The following is a 22,927-nucleotide window of genomic DNA, read 5'->3' as shown; positions in this document are numbered from 1 at the left end:
AATCTAGCTTCACTGGAACATTTCTTACCCCATTTGATGAAATTCCAGCAATAAAGTAAGTTCAAATCTGTGACACTAAAGTCAATTACTCAATATTACTTTCAACAACCTAGGTACCTTCCTTAATTTCACTTTGCTGTCCTCACTATTAATGATATTCTAAGTCTGGTTTCATTTATTATCAAAACATGGGTGAATAACAGCCAGTAGTAAGATAGCTATTTCCCTGATCTTATTTAGCAGAGAAAGAAAAACTCTCATTTGCCTACCTCAAATAGAAGCCCTTCCTTCAATCTCATTGAGTCAATATGGGACTTTTTATTTGCATCCAAAATCAACAACCACCTACAGTACCCAGAGTCCATGCCAGTAATTAATTGGCGTAACTATCTAAGAAAAAATGAATGCAAGGCCCTTCGGAGAACAAAATCTCCAATGCCAATGGTAGAAAGAAGAGGATACATTTATTTTCATATGACACAATTATGTTTTCCTTTTTCTGTTTGCAAGGGTTCCTGGAAACTTCTATTCTTCAATATTTTTCAATATGTAAATACTCTATATGTGTGATTGTATTTCTTCTTGCTGACACTAGCTTCTCTTCAAGTTAATCATCTTCTGCAGTCATGCTTATGTTGAGTCAGCATTTAAAATTTAGAGGCTTCTTGCTTACAGCAACTATAGAACTGTTTCACTCAACCCTGCACAAAGGCAATATAAATGATATCAAGAATGTAAGCCAATGACTTCATTACTCTTTTTTATGTAGGAAGATCTGTGATAATATCATAAAGCAGAAGTTTTCATCACTCCACAGAGGATAAGACATTTCTGCCTTCACTGTAACAAAAAGCTGGAGGAAGAAAAAGTCTGTAACAGTTGGTAATCATCTGGCACTATCCCACACCTCGGTGTGCCAGTTTAAAATCCAAATAGTGATTCTCTCAGAAAAAAAGTATCTATGCTAATTAATTAATTATCTATGCTAATTAATTCTATACCAGTGTATATAAAATTTCAGGTTATCATGAGCCCATTTAGGGTGTATCTAAATGAACTGAGTTATGTAACAAGTCACTTCTAAACTCTTCAAAGGCTATCTGAACACAGCCAGCTCATGTCCACCATTGCTAAAATGTCTATGCCATTACTTTAGTTGGAGGTACCAGCATATAGACCTATAATGCAAAAAAAAAAAAAAACCATGTGTTTTTTCAAATAAAAGGATTTGTATTAATGCCTTGGGTTTGATTATCATTTGTAATCATATGCCATAGGAGCTGGACAAGGATTTAGTGACCTTTTATTCTAGGTGCCTTGCCAAAATTGTCATAGCTATCACACTGATACAGTCTCATTTATTAACCAGCATGCCTCTGAAAATCTGGTGAGTTGATATTTGAAACCACTGTTGAAAAGTCCCAGATATACTTCAAAGGTGTTTGTCTGTATTCTTATTCCCAGTATGTCTTCTTCAGTAGCCGAAAATGCTTACAGATATCTCATGGCACAATTTTCCCCCAATGCAAAAAATCTAATCATCTTACCCATCATGTCCAGTGCCCCATGTTCCAAAGATGCCTTTAAGCACCACGTTCCTTCTCTCTTGTGATTAATTCCAACTCTTAAGGAGAAAGCAATCAAACTGACTGAAATAACAAATTGAGTCAGTATATCCTAACTTAGGTGTTTGCATCTCCTAACCACATTTAGAACTACAGTTTCCTTGAAGCAGACATGCAGAGGATAACAATCTAATCCTGTTTCATTTTCCCAGGGGCAGCGTATTTAAAGAAGAAATTTAACTCAAATTAATTTTAAACTGGAAGAAATTGTTTAGGAAAATATTTGCGAAAGGAATAATAAGCACTGTTCTCCCCTTCTTATTTTGAGCTAGGAATTAAAACTACCGTCCGTCAGTCTTTCCTACCATTCTTTCCTCAGATTACCATAAATACTCCATCAATTCATTAAAACAAGTTTTGCAACATGATTGTGTTCAAGGGCTATGCTGGGACCTGGATGGAAACCTTAAAGCTAGATAGAGATGGGCTCAAATTTCAAGCAGTTTTCTCAGCAGTTTACTTCTCTGTTATCCCCTGGTCTGTTTACCTGATAGTGATAACACTAACAACAACAACAACAATGATAACATTAATCATATTCATAATAATTCAAGTAAGATTTTTCTATTATGTCACAAGCCTTTCTACATTAGATATTTGCATATATATAATTGCTCTTTTAGTATGAAACTAGGCACATTATAGCCCTATTTTTTATAAAGAAAAAAAATAAGACACCAGGGCATAAAATAGAGTTTAAAATAGAGTTTCTTTCCTTCTTCGTCCTTCTCAATACCTAGGGCCCAAGGTAATCTAGGTACCACACCCCTTTCCTAGATTGCATTCCCTTGTCTTGTTATTCTGTGTACCATAGGTAAGTGAAATCATCCAGGATTTGTCCTTCTTCTAACTTATTCCACTTAACATGATATTCTCCAGTTCCATCCAAGTTGTAGCAAACTCCATAATTTCACCATTCCTTGACATTTATAGAATTCTATTATACATATGTACCACACTATCATTTTCCAGTCATCTGTCATTGAACACCTGGGTTGATTCCATATCCTAGCTATTGTGTTAAGTGCTGCAATGAATAATGGTATGCATATGACCTTTTGAATGAATGCTTTTGTGTTTTTGTAGTGGATGCCAAGAAGAACTGCTAGCTTATGTGGCAGCTCTAATCTTAGTTTTCTGAGAAGTCTCCAGATCGTTTGCCATAGCAGTTGAAGTAGACAACGTTCCAGCAGTGGATGATAATTTCTTGACCACAGGTTTTTCTTATTTGTTTTGGGGGTTAAGGTGAGGGAGGGGGAGTGAGGGGTCTTTATTTTTTGATATGAGCTACTTTTAGAACTGTGAGAAGATATCTCAATGTTATTTTGATTTGTATTTCCCTGATAATAAGTGATAACGAACATCTTTTCATATTCCTATTGCCACCAGTTTGTCTTCAGAGAAGTGTGTTCTTTTCCTCTCCCTATTTTTATAGTGTGTTTTATATTTTTTGTTGTTGACCTTTGTGAGTGCATTATATATCTTGGATATTGGCCCTTTTTCTCAGATGTTAGGTGTGAATATTCTCTCCAATTCAGTTGGTGTCTTTTAGTCTTTAACTCATATTTTTTCATTATACAGAAGAGTTTTAATTTGATGAATTCTGATTTGTTTTATTTTTTTTCTGTTTTTTTTCCCAATAGAATCATATTGAAAACAATTTCAAGGTCCAAATCTTGGAACATTCAGTCTGTATTTTCCTTAATGTATTTTACAGATTATGGTCTGATCTCGAAGTTTTTGATGCACTTTGAATCAACTCTTGCGTAAGGTGTGAGATATGAATCCAGCCTCATTTTTCATATTCCATTATCCAGTTTTCCCAATTCCATTTGTATAAATTTACACCATATAATGTACTGAGCTCCTTTATTTACAGACCTCCTTCATCAAAAATTAACTGACCATAAATCTGGGAATTTTTCTTTGGGAACTCAATTCTAGCTCATTTGTCAGAGTCTGTTCTTAATCCAGTACGATGCTTTTTTATTATTATAGCTTTATAGTAGGTTTCAGATTAGGTACTGAGACACCTCCCAATTTCTTATTTCTTAATATAACTCTATCTCTTCTCTAAGTTCTTGATGAATGTCATAAAATTTGGATGGGGATTGCATTGGGTATATATAATAATTTAGGTATGATGGCCATTTTGACAGTATTGATTCTTCTAATCCATAAACATGGAATATTTTTCCATTTCCTAAGACTCCTATCCCTTTCAAAAATGACTTATAGTTTTCCTGATATAAGTCTCTCACATCTTTTGTTAAGTTGATTCCTAGGTACTTGATGTTTGTGGACACTATTTTGAATAGGGTGAACCCTTTAATCTCTTTCTCTTCTAGTTCATTATTTGCATTTAGGAATGTTACCTTATTTTCATGAAGAAGGTAAGTAATTTAACAAAACAGATATTCTAACATAGAATCACAATGCCTTTTATTTATTGATATGTCACTTGCCTTCTTTGGCTATTTTTTTCTTTTTGTTTACTTCCTAGCATTTCTCAAAGGATCAAGAATCAAGTTTGATGAAACCAACTGCTGTAATAGTCAAAACAGTATAGCAATTTTAGAAATACAAGGCTAAGTCTCCACAAGGCTTTCCTCCACCCACATGCCCTATCACAAGCCACCTATAACACATTCCATTTTCTTTACTTATTTCATTTTAAAACATCTTTATTGGGGGCTGGGGCGATAGTACAGCGGATAGGGCATTTGCCTTGCATGTGGCCAACCTGGGTTCGATTCCCAGCATCTCATATGGTCTCCCGAGCACCACCAGGAGTAATTCCTGAGTGCATGAGCCTGAAATGACTCCTGTGCATTGCCGGGTGTGACCCGAAAAGCAAAAAAAAAATCTTTATTTCTTGTATATGTCTTATCTCACCCAGCCTGAATGGAAGAATTTGTGGTCAGGTATAAAAGGTTGAGGAAAATAAATAAATAAATAAATAAATAAATAAATAAATAAATAAATAAATAAATGGTTGAGGAAACTTGTTTTTAGGGGAAAAATGCATTATTTCCTCTACTTTCTTTATCTGGTAGTAACTAAAAAAGAAAGAGATAATTGTTTGGTTCCTAAAACCAATAAAATGCTTTCTAGTTGCAACAAAGAAAATCAGGCAAATGACAATTTTGCTAAAACCTATCATTGTTGGCATCACAACTCACCAATCTACAGCCCACCTGCAGTCCCAGTACCAGCGTCAATTCTACATATATTCCAAACTGCATAATTCTCACAATCACTGTTTTCTTTGACAATTGATATACCAAATAAGCAATCTGATGCCCATTGCTGGTTAGTGTTTTAATGTGCTTTTCTTCTTCATCAACTAATGCCTATTCCCACTTTGCAATTAACTTTAGGGCAAGCAAGGTAATAATTACGGTGTCTTGTATTGGATGTAAATAAGCCCATTTATCAGCATTAGAGTTGCAAATGACTAATTTTCTAAAACAAGTGTAAGCAAATACCTAATTGCCTATACTTCTCTGTGCTTGAAAGTACCCAGGTTTTGCTAAGGAAGACCAATCCTAAATGTATGTATCTCATTAAACAGAAAAATATTTAGGATGCTTAATGGTGTAGTAATTAAGCCATATCGAGCACAAGAAATATCAGGGGTTTTTATGGGGTATTTATTCTATAGGAAACAGAATACTTGCTGGTATACCTAGTTCATAGGTTATTCCACACTAATTATTTTTATTTTCTTAGGGGATATTAATACAGTATGGTTGCAAAATAAAATACATTTAAGATAAAATATTTTTCGTAAGCCAACTCTGAGTAAACAAAAAAGTAAGGTAAGGAAACTTGAGGGCTATTTTCAAATAAAGAAAACAAACTACTACTCCGTATAAACTGTCCCTTATTCATTAGTGAAAGAGGAAGCCTTAGTTTTCCCTTGTCAGCTACTGTGAGCTTCCCCACTTTAACTGTCTCGATAGACACTTTAAACATTCCTGTAAAGTCATGGCTGCTCCTGAAGAAGAAAAGTTAGCAATTTCCCAAGATCTTAAATTCTGCTCCAGAGTTTAGGCTCACCAGAAACGAAGAGATAATAGGTAATACCTCAGGTCAAGCCAAATAGGGAATCAAGAGACCTAAACCAGCCAGATCACTCTATAAGATCCCTGTATTTTCTGTAATATTGTCACTTGACAAGTAACACATAGGCCCAGTTTTTCTATTAAAAAACAAAACAAAATGAGCCATATTTAATCCAATGCTAAGCTCCTTCCTGGCTGGGAAGTGTGTTTTGTTTTTTCCTTTCTACTTTTCTAATAAACTTTTCTATTTTCTAGCTCTGAGTCTGAGCATCATTATTATTCAATATTTTCATTCTTGAAAATATTGAAGAACTTGGGAACACAGAGACCTGCTGTCACCACTTCTGCATAATTAGCCTCTGTGTGTGTGAACAGCACAACAGAATAGTCAGATAGATGAATAAGCAAAGATTCATTAAAATAACGTCTAATTACTGAGGAAATAATAGTATGACCTAATATAGTTCTATATTAGGTCATATTTATAGAAACATACTAAATATCTGCATGTTATATATGCAAGTATTTATAAATGTTTTTTTCTATATTAAATATTTGCATATTTCCAGAAATATTCAAAAAGGAAAAGGAGCAAAGGGTCAAAATACCATAGATGGGTCATCTTTATCTGTTTTATCTAGTTAAAAGATAACTAGTTAAAATTCACTATCTCCAGAGGTGATGAGAACCCTGGAAATAATAATGAAATCTAGAGGCAGCACCATGGGGTCCCGGGGGTGCTCTAGTAGCCAATCTCTGCATTAGATAGCTGGGGTCAGCCCAAGTCCACAGGCAATCGTTGTAAATACAGTGTTCTCGCTATTTGCAAACTCAGCTACCTGGCAAGTCCCCTGACCCTAATTCTAGCCACAGAGATGTTTCTGAATCCTTCCCCTCTGATACTTGCAATTACAAAAGAATTACAAAAGAACCAGAATATTCATTTCATTCCTGCATTTCATTCCTGCATTCACTGAATGAGGGTGGCTCTGGGATGTTTCAGATTTTCAAGAACAAATCAACCTCCTATTAGATTAGCTTGAACACTCTTGCTTGTGTTGGTAGGGCTGGAGGGGCAAAGGCTAATTTTGAGAAGCTGCGAAGGTCCAGTCTACACACACCAGAAATCCAGAACAAATCCCCCTTCCCTTTTTCCTCTCCCCTCCATGATCTCCCCCACCTACCACCCTAGCCTCTCCCTCAGCCCTCCCCAGCACAGCACTGTAAGAGTATCTGTAGAGGAAAAGGCCTCTCTCAGAGGGCCATGCTTCTTCAGCCCGCCACAGGGTCCAGAGGAGGACAGAGAGTCCAGCCATTCTCGGGAACTCAGCTTCACAAAGCGCTCCTCTGATCCCGCTGGCATCTGGGCTTCCCCTCATTAGCACATTAAAGCTGCTCTGTCCCTTCCCTCAGTGCCGCTCTGTCAGTCCCTCTGGGGCCTCTGTGGGGCTTTTTAGGCCAGGCTCATTCTGAAACCTCCTGGGTTCAAGAGGCACTAACCCTTCCCCTGAAGCTGTCAGCTCTCCTTTACAAACCCAGGTACCCTGGAAACCCCAACACCCCAAGAGGCACAAACAGGCAGCAGGCCACCCGCTTTCTGCCAAACGTCTTCCAGAGAAAAGGCTTTCTTTAAACAAATCAGAATGAAATATACCCTGTCCCCTCCAACACACACACACACACACACACACACACATTAAAGTTGTGACTTACTCACTCATATCAGTAGCGTGGTCCTCATGTCAGACTCCATCGCAAGTCTCCCGAGAACAGTACCTTCATCCGTTTGGCCAGACTGAGATCCATGCAAAGCCACAAAACTCAGACTCTCCTTTTAGTTTTATGACCAGGATGACAATTTTACACAGCACTGATTAGGATTCTAAGCCCTCCCCTAAATATCATTTTACTTAAAATGCACCCTCCCCCCGCCCCCAAGGCAGGGAAGTGGCCCAGAGGTTTTGCATGTGCGAGGCTGTCCCTGACAGCACAAAAAACACAAATCCTCCAAACTCACTCAGATATGAAAGATTATTTTAACTGGTTTTCAATCAGAAAATTGAAGGGGCCCCCATTCCAAAACTAAAGCAGATACTTATTATATTCTAAAGGGAAAATCCTCAAGCCAGGGACCCAGACACAAAATTTCAAGGTAACTTTAAAGTCCCTCTCTCACACTAGACTCCCAAATATAATCAGGGCCCAAATCACACAGACCTCCCAATTAAGTCCTCCATCAATACCCTCACTTCACTTTTGAGTGCACTAATGGTGGCTCGTATGCTTTCAGCCCCAACCATGTTCCCTCACCAGACCGGTGCACTCAGGCTGTCATCTGCCATCTGTACCACCTCTCAGAAACCGGACTTAGCAGGAAGCCAGGCTTTCTATGTTCTAGAGTCACTCATCAATTCTTTCTTTTCCTCCAGGACGCTCAGCACAGTGGACTGCTTATGTTTTCTCTCTCTAAACATATCATCTTGACTTCCAAATGTCATGCTATCCTATATTCCTTCCTACTTCAGATGTCTTTGATATATTTCCAGGGCCCTTCTGCTTCATTCAACTCTGAAGTTGGTATTCGTTTCCTCTCTACAATAATGCAGATGATCTCATTGAGAACCACCCCCGAAGACTTCTAAATGACTCCTAGTACCATCATTTCTTCCCGCCCTAACCTCTAGGTTCTGTTCCTGACCGTATTCACATCTCCAAAAATCCATTCTCCAATAGTGGCTGATTTTTTCCCAAACATTACCCAGATTCTTCTTCTGTGTAAAATCTTCCCAGGTACCCTGTCCCAGTGAAATAAATAAAATAACTTTATTAATAAAATTAATAAGTATATATTATTTATGAGGCAAAAGGTTTATGTGATCTGAAGAGAAACCGGAGTGGGATTTATAAAAAGAATGAATGGATAAGAAATAAAACCCAAGTTCCTCTCCTTACCTGTAAAGCCCGAGAAGACCTCATACTCGCCACATTTTATCATCTCCTCTCCCATTCTCTTCAGCTTCTTACATTCCAGCCTCCCTTTGTTCCAGTACATTCTACCTGTTGGTTTCACTGTAACATCTCTGCAGAGAGTGCACTTGCTTCCAACCCTCTTGCAACCAGTTCCTTGGTCATATCAACCTCAGTTTCATTGTCTCCCGAGAAAGAGAGGCCTCTTCTGGTCACATATGTTAAAGTGCCATCACTGCTAGGTCACATCTCTCTCCAGTTATCTCTTTCTATGCAATATTTAGCAGCATTGGATATTTTTCATCTATTTGCTTATTTCCTTTCCCCAGCAAAATGTAGCATCCAAGAGAGCAGAAGTTAAGTCCTGTTCCCTGCAGCACCTCCAAAATTTAGAACATGGCATTTGCCTGAATCAGCGATTATTTGCTGACTGTCTGAATGGCTCCTGGAGCTTAAAATGAAGCCATACCAGTGACACAGTTACTCATGTTCCGCCCCTGAGACCCCATGGGCCTCCTTTCCATCTCTCATGTCTAAACTCTGTTCTAAAGCAGTTATCTCTGAAAGGTAGCACTCTCTGCTTACAGTCCGTTCCACACGACTCAGTGCTGTGCTATCTGCTTCACCTCGCAGGCTCTGTGCTTCCCACCCTTAAGTTGGGAGCCATGACAGTCCAACTGAATGCCAGGCTTTCCTTAACACTTCATGTAGCTGCTACTAACCTGCCGCTTCCATCACCAACTGGGACATCCTGGGCTCATACCAAGTTACCTTATTACCAGGAAGACTCTCCATCACGAGCTGTACTTCCAGAACCCCAACTCACTGCTCATGGCAGATGATACCTTTCTTTAAAAAAAAATTAATAAAAGTCAACTAAAAGAAAAAAATAAAATGGCAAAAAAATTAAAATATAAGATGCGGTTTTATGGGTTATTTTTAAAAATCATGTTTAATTACAAAGTTACATATGATTGAGTTTTAGGTGAGACTAGAGCCAAACCTAGCTGTGCTCAGGGCATACTCCTGGATGTGCTCAAAGGTCACTCCTGGCAATGCTTAGGGGATCCTTTGTGGTGCTGGAAATCAAACCAGGGTTGTCCACATGCAAGGTAAGCAAGCGCCTTACCTGCTATACTATCTCTAGGGCCATAGACACAATTATTCTTCAGGATTTTTTTATTTAATTTTTAAAATATTTTTTTATTTTGTTAAATCACCATATGTAAAGCATTATAAGGCTGTTCATACTTGGGTTTCAGTCATACAGTGTCCCAACACCATCCCTCCACCAGTGTAATTTCCCAGGACCAATGTCACCAGTATCCCTCCCACCTCTCCAAACTACCCTCCACCCCAACTTGCCTCCATAGCAGGCACTTCTCATCTCTCTCTCTCTTTCTCTTTCTCTCCCTCATTTTAGGCATTATGGTTTGCAAAATAGATGCTGAAAGGCCTAAACACAATTTTTAATATAAGAAGACCTGATGCACTCTGTGAAATTGGCACACCTGTAGATGCTTCTCTCTGTTCCTTTCTTATCACACTGTTTACACAGTCTATGGATGGGCATGGGTCCCTGAGGACATGAACAACTACCAGCAGTCCTCCTGGCTATCTGCGCAATTCCTACACCACCCTAACTCCCCTCTGCCCTGGTGATCAGATCTCTATTCCTGTTCCTCTCCATTCCCTTATTCCCTCCCTTCCCATGAAGTGTGGATAAAATGAGATTGGCCCCACTAAATCCCAAATCTTGACCCAGACACTCCATCCTTCAACACTCTTTAAAACACCCAGCCTCTCGTAGAGTAGTCTGAGGGAAGATAACATCTTTCGGTGTCAAGGCCAAATCTTATTCTGGATTCCCCCTGTCTGGGTCCACCCTAGCATGGTCCCTCCTTCCTTTGCAGTCTTACAAAAGCACCAGGCTGTTTAACTTCTGTATCATTGTATCACTGGGCTGGAACGATAGTATAGCGGGTAGGGCTATTGCCTGCATGCAGCAGGCCCGGGTTCAATTCCTCCATCCCTCTCAGAGAGCCCAGCAAGCTACCAAGAGTATTCCGCCCGCACAGCAGAGCCTGGCAAGCTACCCATGGCAAATTGAATATGTCAAAAACAGTAACAACAAGTCTCACAATGAAGATGTTACTGGTGCCCACTCGAGCAAATTGATGAGCAAAGGGATGACAGTTTAACTTCAGAAATTGATTTTCCAGGGTTCTGTGAATGCTCACAAGCTAAAAGCCTTTGCTTTGTAAGCAAACAAGGACAGTTCAAGCCCCGGTATCATCTGCATGCACCAAGCATGTTTCTGGGGACTCTGTCACGTGGAAACCCCAACACTGAAACAGGGTGCTTGATCTCTAGCACACAAGCACATGTGGGAGAAAGCCACAATTCAACATGTGCCAGCACTGAGGACAGGAGTGTGGCCCCAAGGAGCACATGTATATGAGCATTAGCGCCACCCACAGTGAGCACCATGACCAGAATTTGCCCAAGCAACACAAAATGACAGAATGAGTGTGACAACTATGAGCATGTCTACCAACACTGCAACTAGTGAGCCCCGACAAGCACCGCCATAAGTGTTCGAGCAATACAACCAAGTATGTGTGAACCTAGTGGTTACAACAACAAAGGAGATGAGAGGAAACGGATTCCCTATTTTTTCTGTTGGTTTGGGGGCTACACTCTGCGGTGCTCAGAACTTATTCCTAGCTCTGGGCTCCTAGCTCTGGGATCAGGATCACTCCTGATGGGCTCAGGGAACCATATGTGGTACCAGTAATTGAACCTGGGGATTAAACCTGGCTAGGCAAGAAACTACCCAATTACCCTATCTTTAAAAGAATGATAGTAGCAACTTTCACTATTATGATAACATATGATTAACATTTTTATTCCAAAAAAGGTATTTTATAATCTAAAATTTAAGAATTGGAAGTACTGGGGCTGGAGCAATAGCACAGCGGGTAGGGCGTTTGCCTTGCACGCGGCCCAACCCAGGTTCGATTCCCAGCATCCCATATGGTCCCCCGAGCACCGCCAGGAGTGATTCCTGAGTAATTGAGCCAGGAGTAATCCCTGTGCATAGCCAGGTGTGACCCAAAAACCAAAAAAAAAAAAAAAAAAAAAACTGGAAGTACTGTCTAAATATTCATTTTAACTCAAATATTCTCATTAGGTTGAATCAAGTTATAGAAGCACCCAATCTTTCCACCAACATTCATACTCCCCAGTTATATTTCATACATATAGCGACACATGTGCTCAGCTTGCTCAACACTCCATGAGTACTATCAGAATGTCAGTATTTTTTAAAAACCCTATATCTTGGCTTACATGGCAATGACATAGGTAAGCTTATCTTGAACTGGCTCAATAGCACTTAAAGTGTTCTTGATTTTATTCTAACTGTGAAAGCAGATGGGTATTAATGACTAGTACTCCTTTTTTTGGAAGTTGTGATTGAACTGTGAACAAAGTGGTGGTTACCAGTGAAAAAAAGGGAAGGGAGAAAAGAAGAGAGAGGGCATCTAGATAGAAGGGGAACATCAGAACTGTAAGTGGTCAGTGTGGTGAGACAGGTTCATTCTCAAGTACCATGTGTTTGCCTAAGCAGAAGTGATCCCCAAGCAAAAGCTGGAGTAGTCCTGAGAAATGCATATGGCAGTAGTCTTACATATGGCCCAAAATCAAACCAAATTTTTTTTTCAAAAATACAAGTAATGATATACTTAAATTACATTTGTGTTACCACTAATTAAGAAATGACATTATTCTGGGGAAAAAAATCTATCTAAGATATATTTCTTTTACTGTTTCCATAAAATTTCTTCTGAACTATCATACATTCAAGTAGTCCTTACAGATTAAAATGACAAGATAAGATTTCACATTGATAATTTTACAATTCCAGTGTATAAACATTTGAAAACCTACAATTAGGCATTCTACATAAAAATTTAATTTGCACATTCCAATACCTCACTCTCAATAGTAGAACATATGCCAAGTCATCCATTTAGATTATGACATCCTTTAGGCCAAGAATAATGCCATGCATGTGTCCTACACTAGAAGGCTCAGATCAGAGTAAACAGTTCAGAAAAATGAATTCATAAACATGAACAGTAAAAAAGAAAAGCAAACAACAGGATAGAAGAAGAATTTTGCTAACAGACACAGAAAGGTAGTACAGGAGTCATAGCAATTGCTTTGCCAACATACTTGTTTTTTCCCAGCACCACATGAAATCTCCCCAATACTACCAGCGGTCACCCCTGAGCACAGAGTCAAGAATATAGAACTAGTCCATAAGCACTCCTGGCTCTGGCCCAAAGCCCTTTATGCACTCAACTCCACCCCCCAAAAGAATTTGCAAGCTATAACACTACATAACTAGTTAAGAGTTAATAGCCAGATTATATAAAGGACTTCCACATTTCAGCAAAAAAAAAAAAAAACCCAAAGGCTCACCATGAGGCTCATGAGTAGAGCACAAGAATGTGTCAGGACTAGGTTCCTGGCATCACAAAAAAGAGAAAGAGTGAAAGAGAGGAGGGAGGGAATGTGGGAGAGAGGGAAAGAAGAAGAGAAGGGAAGGGGAGGGGAGGGAAGCGCGGGAGGGGAGGGGAAGGGAAGGGAAGGGAAGGGAAGGGAAGGGAAGGGAAGGGAAGGGAAGGGAAGGGAAGGGAAGGGAAGGGAAGGGAAGGGAAGGGAAGGGGAGGGAAGGGGAGGGGAGGGAAGGGGAGGGGAGGGGAGGGGAGGGAAGGGATGTGTGAGGAGAGGAGAGGAGAGGAGAGGAGAGGAGAGAGGAGAGGAGAGGAGAGGAGAGGAGAGGAGAGGAGAGGAGAGGAGAGGAGAGGAGAGGAGAGGAGAGGAGAGGAGAGGAGAGGAGAGGAGAGGAGAGGAGAGGAGAGGAGAGAGGAGAGGAGAGGAGAGGAGAGGAGAGGAGAGGAGAGGAGAGGAGAGGAGAGGAGAGGAGAGGAGAGGAGAGGAGAGGAGAGGAGAGGAGAGGAGAGGAGAGGAGAGGAGAGGAGAGGAGAGGAGAGGAGAGGAAAGAGCCATCCTCTGTCATATTGGCCCCAAAGAAAGATATACAAATAGTCATGTGGCCAGCAAGCATCCAAAGGATTGTTCAACAGTGGGGCAGGAGAGATACTCAAAAGGCTGAAGTACATGCTTTGCATCTATGCTCTGGCCTGCATGGTCCCCACCACCCCCCCCACACACACACACACTGCTGGGAGTGGCCTATGAACAGTGCAACAATGAGAATGGTCCTTAGCATCCCTAAGTGTGAACAAGAAAAGTTCTCAAAGAGTAACCACTAGGGAAACACAAATCAAACACCATGTGAGATATCACTCCACATCTCTTAGGATGGTCACAGTCAAAACAAATAGAAAAAGAATGAATTGTTGGCAAAGATGTGGAGAAATTAGAACCCTTGTGTACTTCTGGAAAAAGTATACAATGCTGCCACTGGTACAAAAAACAGTATGAAGAATCCCTTCAAAAGTTAAAAATAAAATTACTGTATGACTTAATAATCCCTTCTAAACTACATCATTCCAAAAATTAAATGCAAGATCTTGAATAGCAGTTTGATCATTCATTGTCACTTCCAAATTATTAACAACCTAAATGTCCATCAATAGATTAGTAAAGAAAGAATATAGCACAAATACACAATACAGTATTACTTAGTCCTTTTTTCAAATGTAGAAAAGACCTGTCATTTGCAAGAATATAGAGGAAACTTGAAAGCTCAGGATAGATCTTGAGGTCATTATTCTTAGTGATATAAAGCAGTAAGAAAAACTGCATGATTCCACTCACAGGACCTAAAATAGAGTCAAACTCTCAAAAATAGAAAGCAGAATAGAGAATAGCAAGGTCAAGCCTCACCCAAGACGGCACAAATCTCACCCAAAACAGGATGAACCTCACCAGAGAGCGGACCAGCAAGAAAACCCAGATATGCGGGAACCCATGACTGAAATCTCCAAGCTCGCTTGGGTTGGGACTGGGCCTCCTCCCCACAGGTCCTCAGTTTTCCAGAAGCTTGGCACCACAAACTGTCCCTGGTGCCATGTAATCTCATCAATGGCCAAGACCCAGAGACTATAAATTAGAGCTCGCAGAAGAGAATAACACAGAATTTCCTGGACATTATATTCTATCCATAACAAGCAATACAAAACAAATCGTCTAGCATTGCCTTTGCGGCAGGTTTGAGTGATGGTGAAACTGGTGTTGAAATATCAAATGTAACCAAAGTAGAAAAAGAGTATGCGGGAAATTGTCTGCCACACAAGCAGGGGAAGGGTTGGAACGGGGTGTGTGTGGGTGGGAGGGAATACTGGGGATTTTGATGGTGGAAAGTGTGTAATGGTGAAGGGATGGGTGTTTGATAATTATATGACCGAATCTCAAACATGAAAGCTTTGTAGCTGTATCTCACGGTGAATCAAAAAAAGTGGGGGGGATAATAATAAAATAAATTTAACATTCAGAATAGAATAAAAAGAGAAAAAGTAATGTGGAGTTCATGCCCAATTCAATCAGCTTAATCAATGGCTGTCGAATGCAATCTCTTATTGTCTAGTTGTCCCTCTAGGAGAACCCGGCAAGCTACAGAGAGTATCCTGCCTGCATGGCAGAGCCTGGCAAGCTCCCTGTGGTGTATTCGATATGCCAAAAACAGCAACAATGATGGGTTTCATTCCCCTGACCCTGAAAGAGCCTCCAGTGTGACACTGTTGGGAAGGAAGAGTAAAGAGAGGCTGCTAAAATCTCAGGGCTAGGATGAACAGAAACATAACTGCCACCCGCTCGAGCAAATCTATTAACAATGGGATGACAGTGATACAGTGATACAGTGAATCAATGGCGGAATAAATAGCAGTACTCCTACATTATTAAAAAAAAATTATGCCAAATATTTATTGGGTATATTCCCACACATGACTGGTGTGTAGCTTCCTAAGAATACATTTTTAGAACATAATCAAGAATTAAAAAAAAATGTGGGGCTGGAGCGATAGCACAGGGGGTAGGGTGTTTGCCTTGCACGCGGCCGACCCAGGTTCAATTCCCAGCATCCCATATGGTCCCCTGAGCACCGCCAGGAGTAATTCCTGAGTGCAGAGCCAGGAGTAACCCCTGTGCATCACCAGGTGTGACCCAAAAAGCAAAAAAAAAAAGAGTTAGTGTGTCTGAGTAATGTGCAGTAAATACTCACTGGCCTGAACTCAAGTAAATAAGAAAACTAAACTAAAATCTGATAGCAGAACTTTTACAGTGTGCATTCTACTTATATGAGAAATGACAACTAAATAATAAATCACTTTTTGCATTAACTTTAGAACGATATAATAAGCATCCAGTTCAATTTTCTACGTCATCTATGTCAATAGTTAGATACAATCAAAGTAGCTATCTATTATGATGGTTCTTGTTGGCACTAAAAGATCTAGAGAAAGCAAAAAGTCAAAGAAAAATTACATAAAGATGCATCCATTTTATTGTATACATTAATTACTGGAATATACAATTTCTTTATCATATCTAAGCAATTCTTGAAATGAATATTCATTTCTCTAAACACTGTATATTAAAAGTATACTGGATGCTCTTAATTTTATACTTCTGGCCCTTAATTAAAAACAAGTGCGAACTTCAGACATTCTTTGTTTACTACTGATTTTAGAAATGTCTGTTTATCATCACACCACCTGGTTACATTTGGATATTTTATATCAATTATCCTCATCACCAGTTGATTTCCCCCTTTCATTTTGACATCTGTGAGAAGGAGCAGATTGAGGAAGAGCCTCACCATCAATTTTTTTAGCAAATGCCTTCCCACTTGATAAGAAAAGATCATCTAAATGATGACATATGTCTTCCTCATCTGTAATTGATGCTCACTCTAAGCACAACCCTGTTCCTAAGCTTATCATATTTTGTCAACCTTGATAAATAATTTTTAGTATCTATAAAAGATAGTTACTCCAGTTAGACAATAACTCCCCCACAAGAATATTGATTTTGTGCAAGCTTGTTCCAACACTCCCATGAATCCTTGGCTTTGGATTTGAAAAATCTCCAGATTTTGAAAATTATTAAAATATATCAAAATGTAAGTTGGAAATCAATCTGCAATCAAATGAATAAATTGTAAACGTAGCCCATTACATTAGTAGTTCATTAGTAGTTACATTAGTAGTTCAATCCTAATGATTAAATATCCTCTTCTCCGCCCACACAGGACTCAAAAAAATAGAAGCCCCTTTCTGATTTGTGACAGCACAATGTATCTCTTAATGGGTAGAAAGTGAGCCAAGGGGCTGGAGCGATAGCACAGCGGGTAGGGCGTTTGCCTTGCATGCGGCTGACCCGGGTTCGATTCCCAGCATCCCATATGGTCCCCTGAGCACCGCCAGGGATGATTCCTGAGTGCAGGGCCAGGAGTAAGTAACCCCTGTGCATCGCCAGGTGTGACCCAAAAAGAAAAAAAAAAGTGAGCCAAAAATCAGAAATTCACAGTGATTTTTTGTTAAGTTCTGAAAATAATATTCAAATAGGAAAATATAATTAAAAGAACACACATTAAAACACAAAAATAGCTATCATTTGCTTTCAGAAACATTTTAAGTAATCTTTGTGTGTGTGTATGCAAGACATGTGTTCTATCATAGGGCTACGTTTCCAAAAGAAAGTAATTAGTTTTGAAAAGTAAGTCTGAGATACTGTATAGATCATTATCTACTCTTGTATATTTCTTTGGGAGAGAGGAAGGGGTTGGTTGGGTTACACCCAGCACTGCTCAGGGACTATATGAGTCACTTCTTGGTGTTTGGGAGATCACGTGTGCTAGAGATTGAACCCTCCTGCATGCAAAGCATGCGAACTAGTCCTTTGAGCTATCTCTTCAGCCCTTCAATGGTTTATTTCTATGAAATCTATCTGTATCAGCAATTTCTGTGACAGGGTCATTATCTGTTGCCCTTGAAGTATTTTCTTTTTTGTTATATCTTACTTGTCTGTGGCAGGGTAATAAATACTATGTCCCATACTAAGAAATAAGTGAGGAAGAGTGTGTCACTTGTTTTTCCTTGTTCTAAATCGTTAGAAATTTAACAAATTAATTAATTATTATTTTAGTATTTAAATCATATTTTCTTTTTTTCTGTTTTTTCTTTTTGGCTTTTCGGCCAAATCCAGCAGTGCTCAGAGCTTACTCCTGCCTCTATGCTGAGTGATTACTCCTGGAAGGCTCAGGGAGCATATGGGGGTACCAGGAATTAAACCTAACTCAGCATCATACAAGGCAAGCACTCCCACTGTATTATCTCTATAGTCCCCAAATCATCTTGTATTTCTTACATGCAACCCATTGCCAAAATAATTTTTTATAGGATGGGAGGGAAATGTGTCATCCTATTAACTGGCTACAGAAACTTGTTCAGCACCAAATGTAGTAATCTAGGGACCAGAAGATAGGACAATGGTTAGGGCATATCCTTACTATCTATCCAACCCTGAGAGTTTAATTCCTGGCACTACATTATTCTTAGAATATTGTCAAGTGTAGCCCTAGTAGCCCTCAAATACCACAAAATGTGACCCAGGAGCACTGCCAGGATGGCCCAGGCAATCCCTGGATCTTCAGGACTCAAACTGCATCACATTCTTGGACTCAAAATTGGCCTAGCCATCTGGCTAAAAATCACTAGTGGACCAACTTAGCATCACTTGGAGGTCTCCAAAATATAGGATTCCAACTAATGAGTCAGAAAAGTAAAGGGAAGGATAAGAAAGTACTTGAGGAAACAAAATGACAGTGCAAATAATAAAATAAAAATAAAAGGATAGTGCAAAGGAGATTTTATAGGTAACAATGTTTTCATTCTGTCTTTTGAAAAAGAGCCTTTAATGATTGTTAGAACTTCTCTTTACTTTTTCTCACTCAGGCTTCCTAGAGATACTGATGTGTTTGCATTTCTTCCTTTGGATTAGCAGGTTAGTCTTGTTACAGGCTTCTTGCAGTCTTGCACAGTTCACAGGCTTGCATTGGTGGGTTTAACGCTCCTCATTCCAGGAGCATCCTCAGTATACCTCAGCACTGCCCCTTCTGCCCATTAGGACGCTATGTGCTAACAAACAGTGGTGCCATGCCTTATTCCTTACTTCTCTGAAGAGATTCTACTGTCCAGCTCACAGCAATAGAACACCATCAATCACAAATTGATGGTGATTGATGCTGAAAGTTGGAGGGATACTTTTCATATTGGCTTAAAACTTTCAGATTTGCAACTTCACCTTCTGCTAGTAAGTATGCTACTGCATGCCAAAGATATATAAAAGGAAAAAATCAATGCCTAGAAAAACTTAAAGGACAACACCACTAAAGAAAACTGAAGTCTTAAAGAAACAGTAAGAGAAAAATAAAAGAGCAGAAAAGGAAGTCAAAAGGTGATCTAAATCTTTTAGAAAATGAACAAAGATGCATATGATTACGCCCCAGTTAACATTTAGTCGTCACTACTTCATCCAACACATTTGGTGAGTTGAAACAAAGAGGAATCTAAGGCCTCGCCGAGGATCTTTAAAATTCTGTTCTCAGGGGGCCGGAGCGATAGCACAGCGGGTAGGGCGTTTGCCTTGCACGCGGCCGACCCGGGTTCGATCCCCGGCATCCCATATGGTCCCCCAAGCACCGCCAGGAGTAATTCCTGAGTGCAAAGCCAGGAGTAACCCCTGAGCATTGCTGGGTGTGACCCAAAAAGCAAAAAAAAAAAAAAAAAAAAAAAATTCTGTTCTCAGGCCTGAGAGGTAAGAAGATAGACTATCTTTATGTATAGTTGACCCAGCTATATATATATATGTACATATATATATATATATTTGTGACACTGCATAGGGTCCTCTGAGCTCCACCAGTGGTTACTCCTGATCACAGAACCAAGAATAGTACCTGAACACAGCATCTAGGTGTAGCCCAAATCTCCACCCAGAAAAAGTAATTTTGGAAAATATAAAATAAAATTCCACCATCCACCAAACTCTTGGTTTTACTTAGAGCCAGTATCTCAGAAGCCATTATTAACTTGTCTCCTATTGACATAATCATGGTGTAAAAATAAATCCCATTGGGCGGCTTGCATTTATTCTTACTTTTTTTTTCAGTCCTCTTATGATAGGTGCTATTTTTCGAAGAAAATATTTTCTTGTTATTCTTTAAAGATAATGGAAAAGCATTCACTCAGTATATAATCTGGTATAATTCTATACCGAAGGCTTTAGATATTTGAAAGACAAAACCTTAGGGTTTCTTTACAGATGTGCCTGCAATGAGTGTCACTGACCTTGCACTTCCACCCAAATTCTTGCCTATAAGTTAGAAATAGTACAACTCATGCCACAGATCAAATAGGACTCAGCCACAAATATCTACCCACCACATGCCAGGACTCCAAGCTGTGTGCTAATGCTGCTTCCACAGACCTCTGGACACAGAAACCAGATGAATAGAGGAATTCATGCAGACTTTCAAACCTTCCAAATTATTTTTCCTTAGCATTACCTCATTTAACTCTCCAAAACATGAAGGAGGTGAGAGAAATATCGCAAAACATGTTACATGTGTAGAAATGGAGACCCAAGGAGACAAAAAAGCCCCTACCTCAAATCATATGACTTGTTATGGCAGAGAAAAGCCAACACCACATACTCCAAGCCCCTTCACTTCTACTTGTCATTTTGCTATCCTGAACTTTAAGATTCAGTATACACCAAGAATAACCCTCAAAGAATCAGTGATAACTCATAATTAAGCAAAAATCAATAAAGCATTACGTCAGGTTTTTAGCTTGATGAGGAAAATTAAAATGAAAAGCGTATTTTGAGGATTGAGAATATGACTTAAGTGCTCTATTACATGCCTTGTAAGTGTGAGGCCCCATATGTGATGCTCAGCACAGATGTCCCAACACACACACACACACACACACACACACACACACAGAGTCCAAAACACATAGGCAGGTAGTAGTCCTTGGTTCATATGGCCCGCACACATCAAATTTTCTAAATGCATATTCTTTTTGTATATCAATACTCTGGTATTTAAATTTTTAAATACCACAGATATTTAAAAAGAACTGGAAACCTAGGTAAGATATATACTGCCAGCACCTTCTTGGTTCATTCACTCATCATCTTTTAAATACATTGCTTTGAAAGATATTATTCTGAACTACAAACCGAGGGAAAGTAAAAGTCAGACTTTCAATTACCAAGTGGTCTCACTTCAGAGTGTATTCCTTTGTGTTTAATATTAAATGGGAACGTACAGAGGGTCCCACAAGTAAGCTGGAATACACCTCAGGTCTTCACAAAGGACTCTTAAATGATTTGGGTCCCTATATAACTAAACAAAACCTAACTCCTAAAATGATTCCCCCCCCATCCCCCGCCCCACACACCCGCCACCAAGATTTTATTTCTGCACACATTTTGGTCCCCACAAGAGTTATATACCCCAGAGTGCGCGATGTGAATTCCTCGGGGAATCTCAGCTCCCCCAAACAGTGCCGCACAGAAACCTGTGTGCACAGCGGTGCCGTGCGAGTTCCCCCTACTGATGCACTGGGAAGCACGCCGCACCGCAAAATCACGGTCCACGAAACCCATTCTCCAGGGGATTTGGGGGTCAGCCCTTCCACCATTTCAAGTTTCTGAAGTAGAACCGGTCCCTGAGACATCCCAGTAAGACTCGGGGGTCCCTCTGCGTGTGCACCAGGGGTTCTGATCCTAAAACGCCGCGTCCTCGCTGCCTCCACTGCGCAGATTCCAGTAGTGGAGGCGCCCGGCGTCCGCTCGGGCTTGAAGCGGCTCGGGAACAACCCGGCGCTTCTTCCCTCGCACAATCTTTTTCTGCACTTTGCCGGCGTCTGGTCCAGGCCTCCAGCCTCCGCTTGCCCGTCTTCCCTCCGACCCCCACCACCCCCCAACCTTAAAGAGTGAGAGCCACCGCCGGAGGGGCAGGCAAGAAAAAAAAAAAAAGTGGGTCTCCCGTCCCGCCGGGTCTTCAGCCTGAACCCCGAGGTCGGAGACTTCGGGGCGGGGCAGGCGACAGCGCGAGGCCAGCCACTTGCACGCCATCCCCGCAGCCCGGGCCCCTTCCCGCTCCCGCGCCGGCCCTCTCCGGGGTCCCCTCCGCCGCCCCCCCCCCTCGGCCCCTAGCGCGCCAAGCTGGGGTGCGGGCAGAAAAGGGGGAGTGGGACGACACGCGTGGGCCAGGGTGTGAGTGCGGAACCTGGCACCCGGGCAGGCAGAACCCCGCCTCTCCCCGAACTCCCGCCTCGGACCAGCCTGCATGCCCGGCGCTCGCTGGGCATCCCCCCGCCACCCCCACATACACACACACACAACGCCCCCCGAAACGTCGGGCTCCGGGACAAAGCTGCCGCGGCCTCTCGGCGAGCGCGGGGCGCATCGTGGCGCCGTCGCCCCCCGTGCGGGCCGGCCACGACCCGTCCAGAGGGGACCCCGCGGCCGCCGCTCACCTGTTCAGCACTTTGCGGATCCGGTGGCGCACGCCGGCCCGGGAGGACGCGGACAGGCTGCCGCCGCCGCTGCCCTCGGCCGGCAGGTTCTCGATGGTGGTCACCACATGGTTCGGCGGGGCCGGCGGTGGCGGCTGCAGCTGCTGGTGCTGCTGGTGCTGCTGCTGCTGCTGCTGCTGCTGCGGCTGCTGCGGCTGCAGCTGCTGCTGCTGCTGCTGAGGGGGCTCGGGCGGGATCATCGCGGCGGAGGCGGCGGCGATCAGAACGCAGCCCCGCGCATGGTGCGCCCGCACCGGGCCCGGGAACACGCAGAAGACCCGGCCGGCCGCGGCGCGGGGAGGCGGCCGCGAGGCGGGAAGGTCCCCGCGGTGACGGCCGCAGGCAGCCGCCGCCGCCGCCCAGCCGGCCCCTCGCTCCGCTCCAGAGCCCGGGCGCGCACCCACACCCGGCCGCCGCCTCCCGGCTGCTTCCCGAGCCGCGTCCCCCAAGTCTTCGCCCGGCCCGCCAAGTGGCCGCCCGGTGCAGGAGGGGGATGTCGCGGGAGGGTTGCCGAGCTGCCCCGTCCGTTCGGGGGACTCGCCGCGCGGGCGGGGCCGGGGTCCCGACTGCGCCCGCGAGCGGCAGCGGCCGTGCCGGCGTCGCCTCCCCCGGGGCCGGGCTCCCTGGGAAAGCGCCGTCT

The 22,927-nt window shown here is 41.9% G+C and overlaps 1 protein-coding gene across 1 annotated transcript in view; it reads right to left on the bottom strand.

Annotated features, from left to right (window-relative positions):
• SLC35F1 (solute carrier family 35 member F1) overlaps positions 1–22,624 on the bottom strand; it is a 481,371-nt gene extending 458,747 nt beyond the window's left edge. Inside the window, exon 1 of the mRNA XM_055135200.1 lies at positions 22,249–22,624. Coding sequence (XP_054991175.1) covers positions 22,249–22,487 — 239 coding nt within the window. The 5' untranslated portion in view covers positions 22,488–22,624. The remainder of the gene's footprint in view (positions 1–22,248) is intronic.
• Positions 22,625–22,927: the final 303 nt, after the last annotated feature.

This window comes from Sorex araneus, chromosome 4, assembly GCF_027595985.1.
Source record: "Sorex araneus isolate mSorAra2 chromosome 4, mSorAra2.pri, whole genome shotgun sequence".
Lineage (NCBI taxonomy): Eukaryota > Metazoa > Chordata > Mammalia > Eulipotyphla > Soricidae > Sorex > Sorex araneus.
Note: the sequence above shows the minus strand (reverse complement) of the source record. Positions and strands in the feature narration are given on the sequence as shown.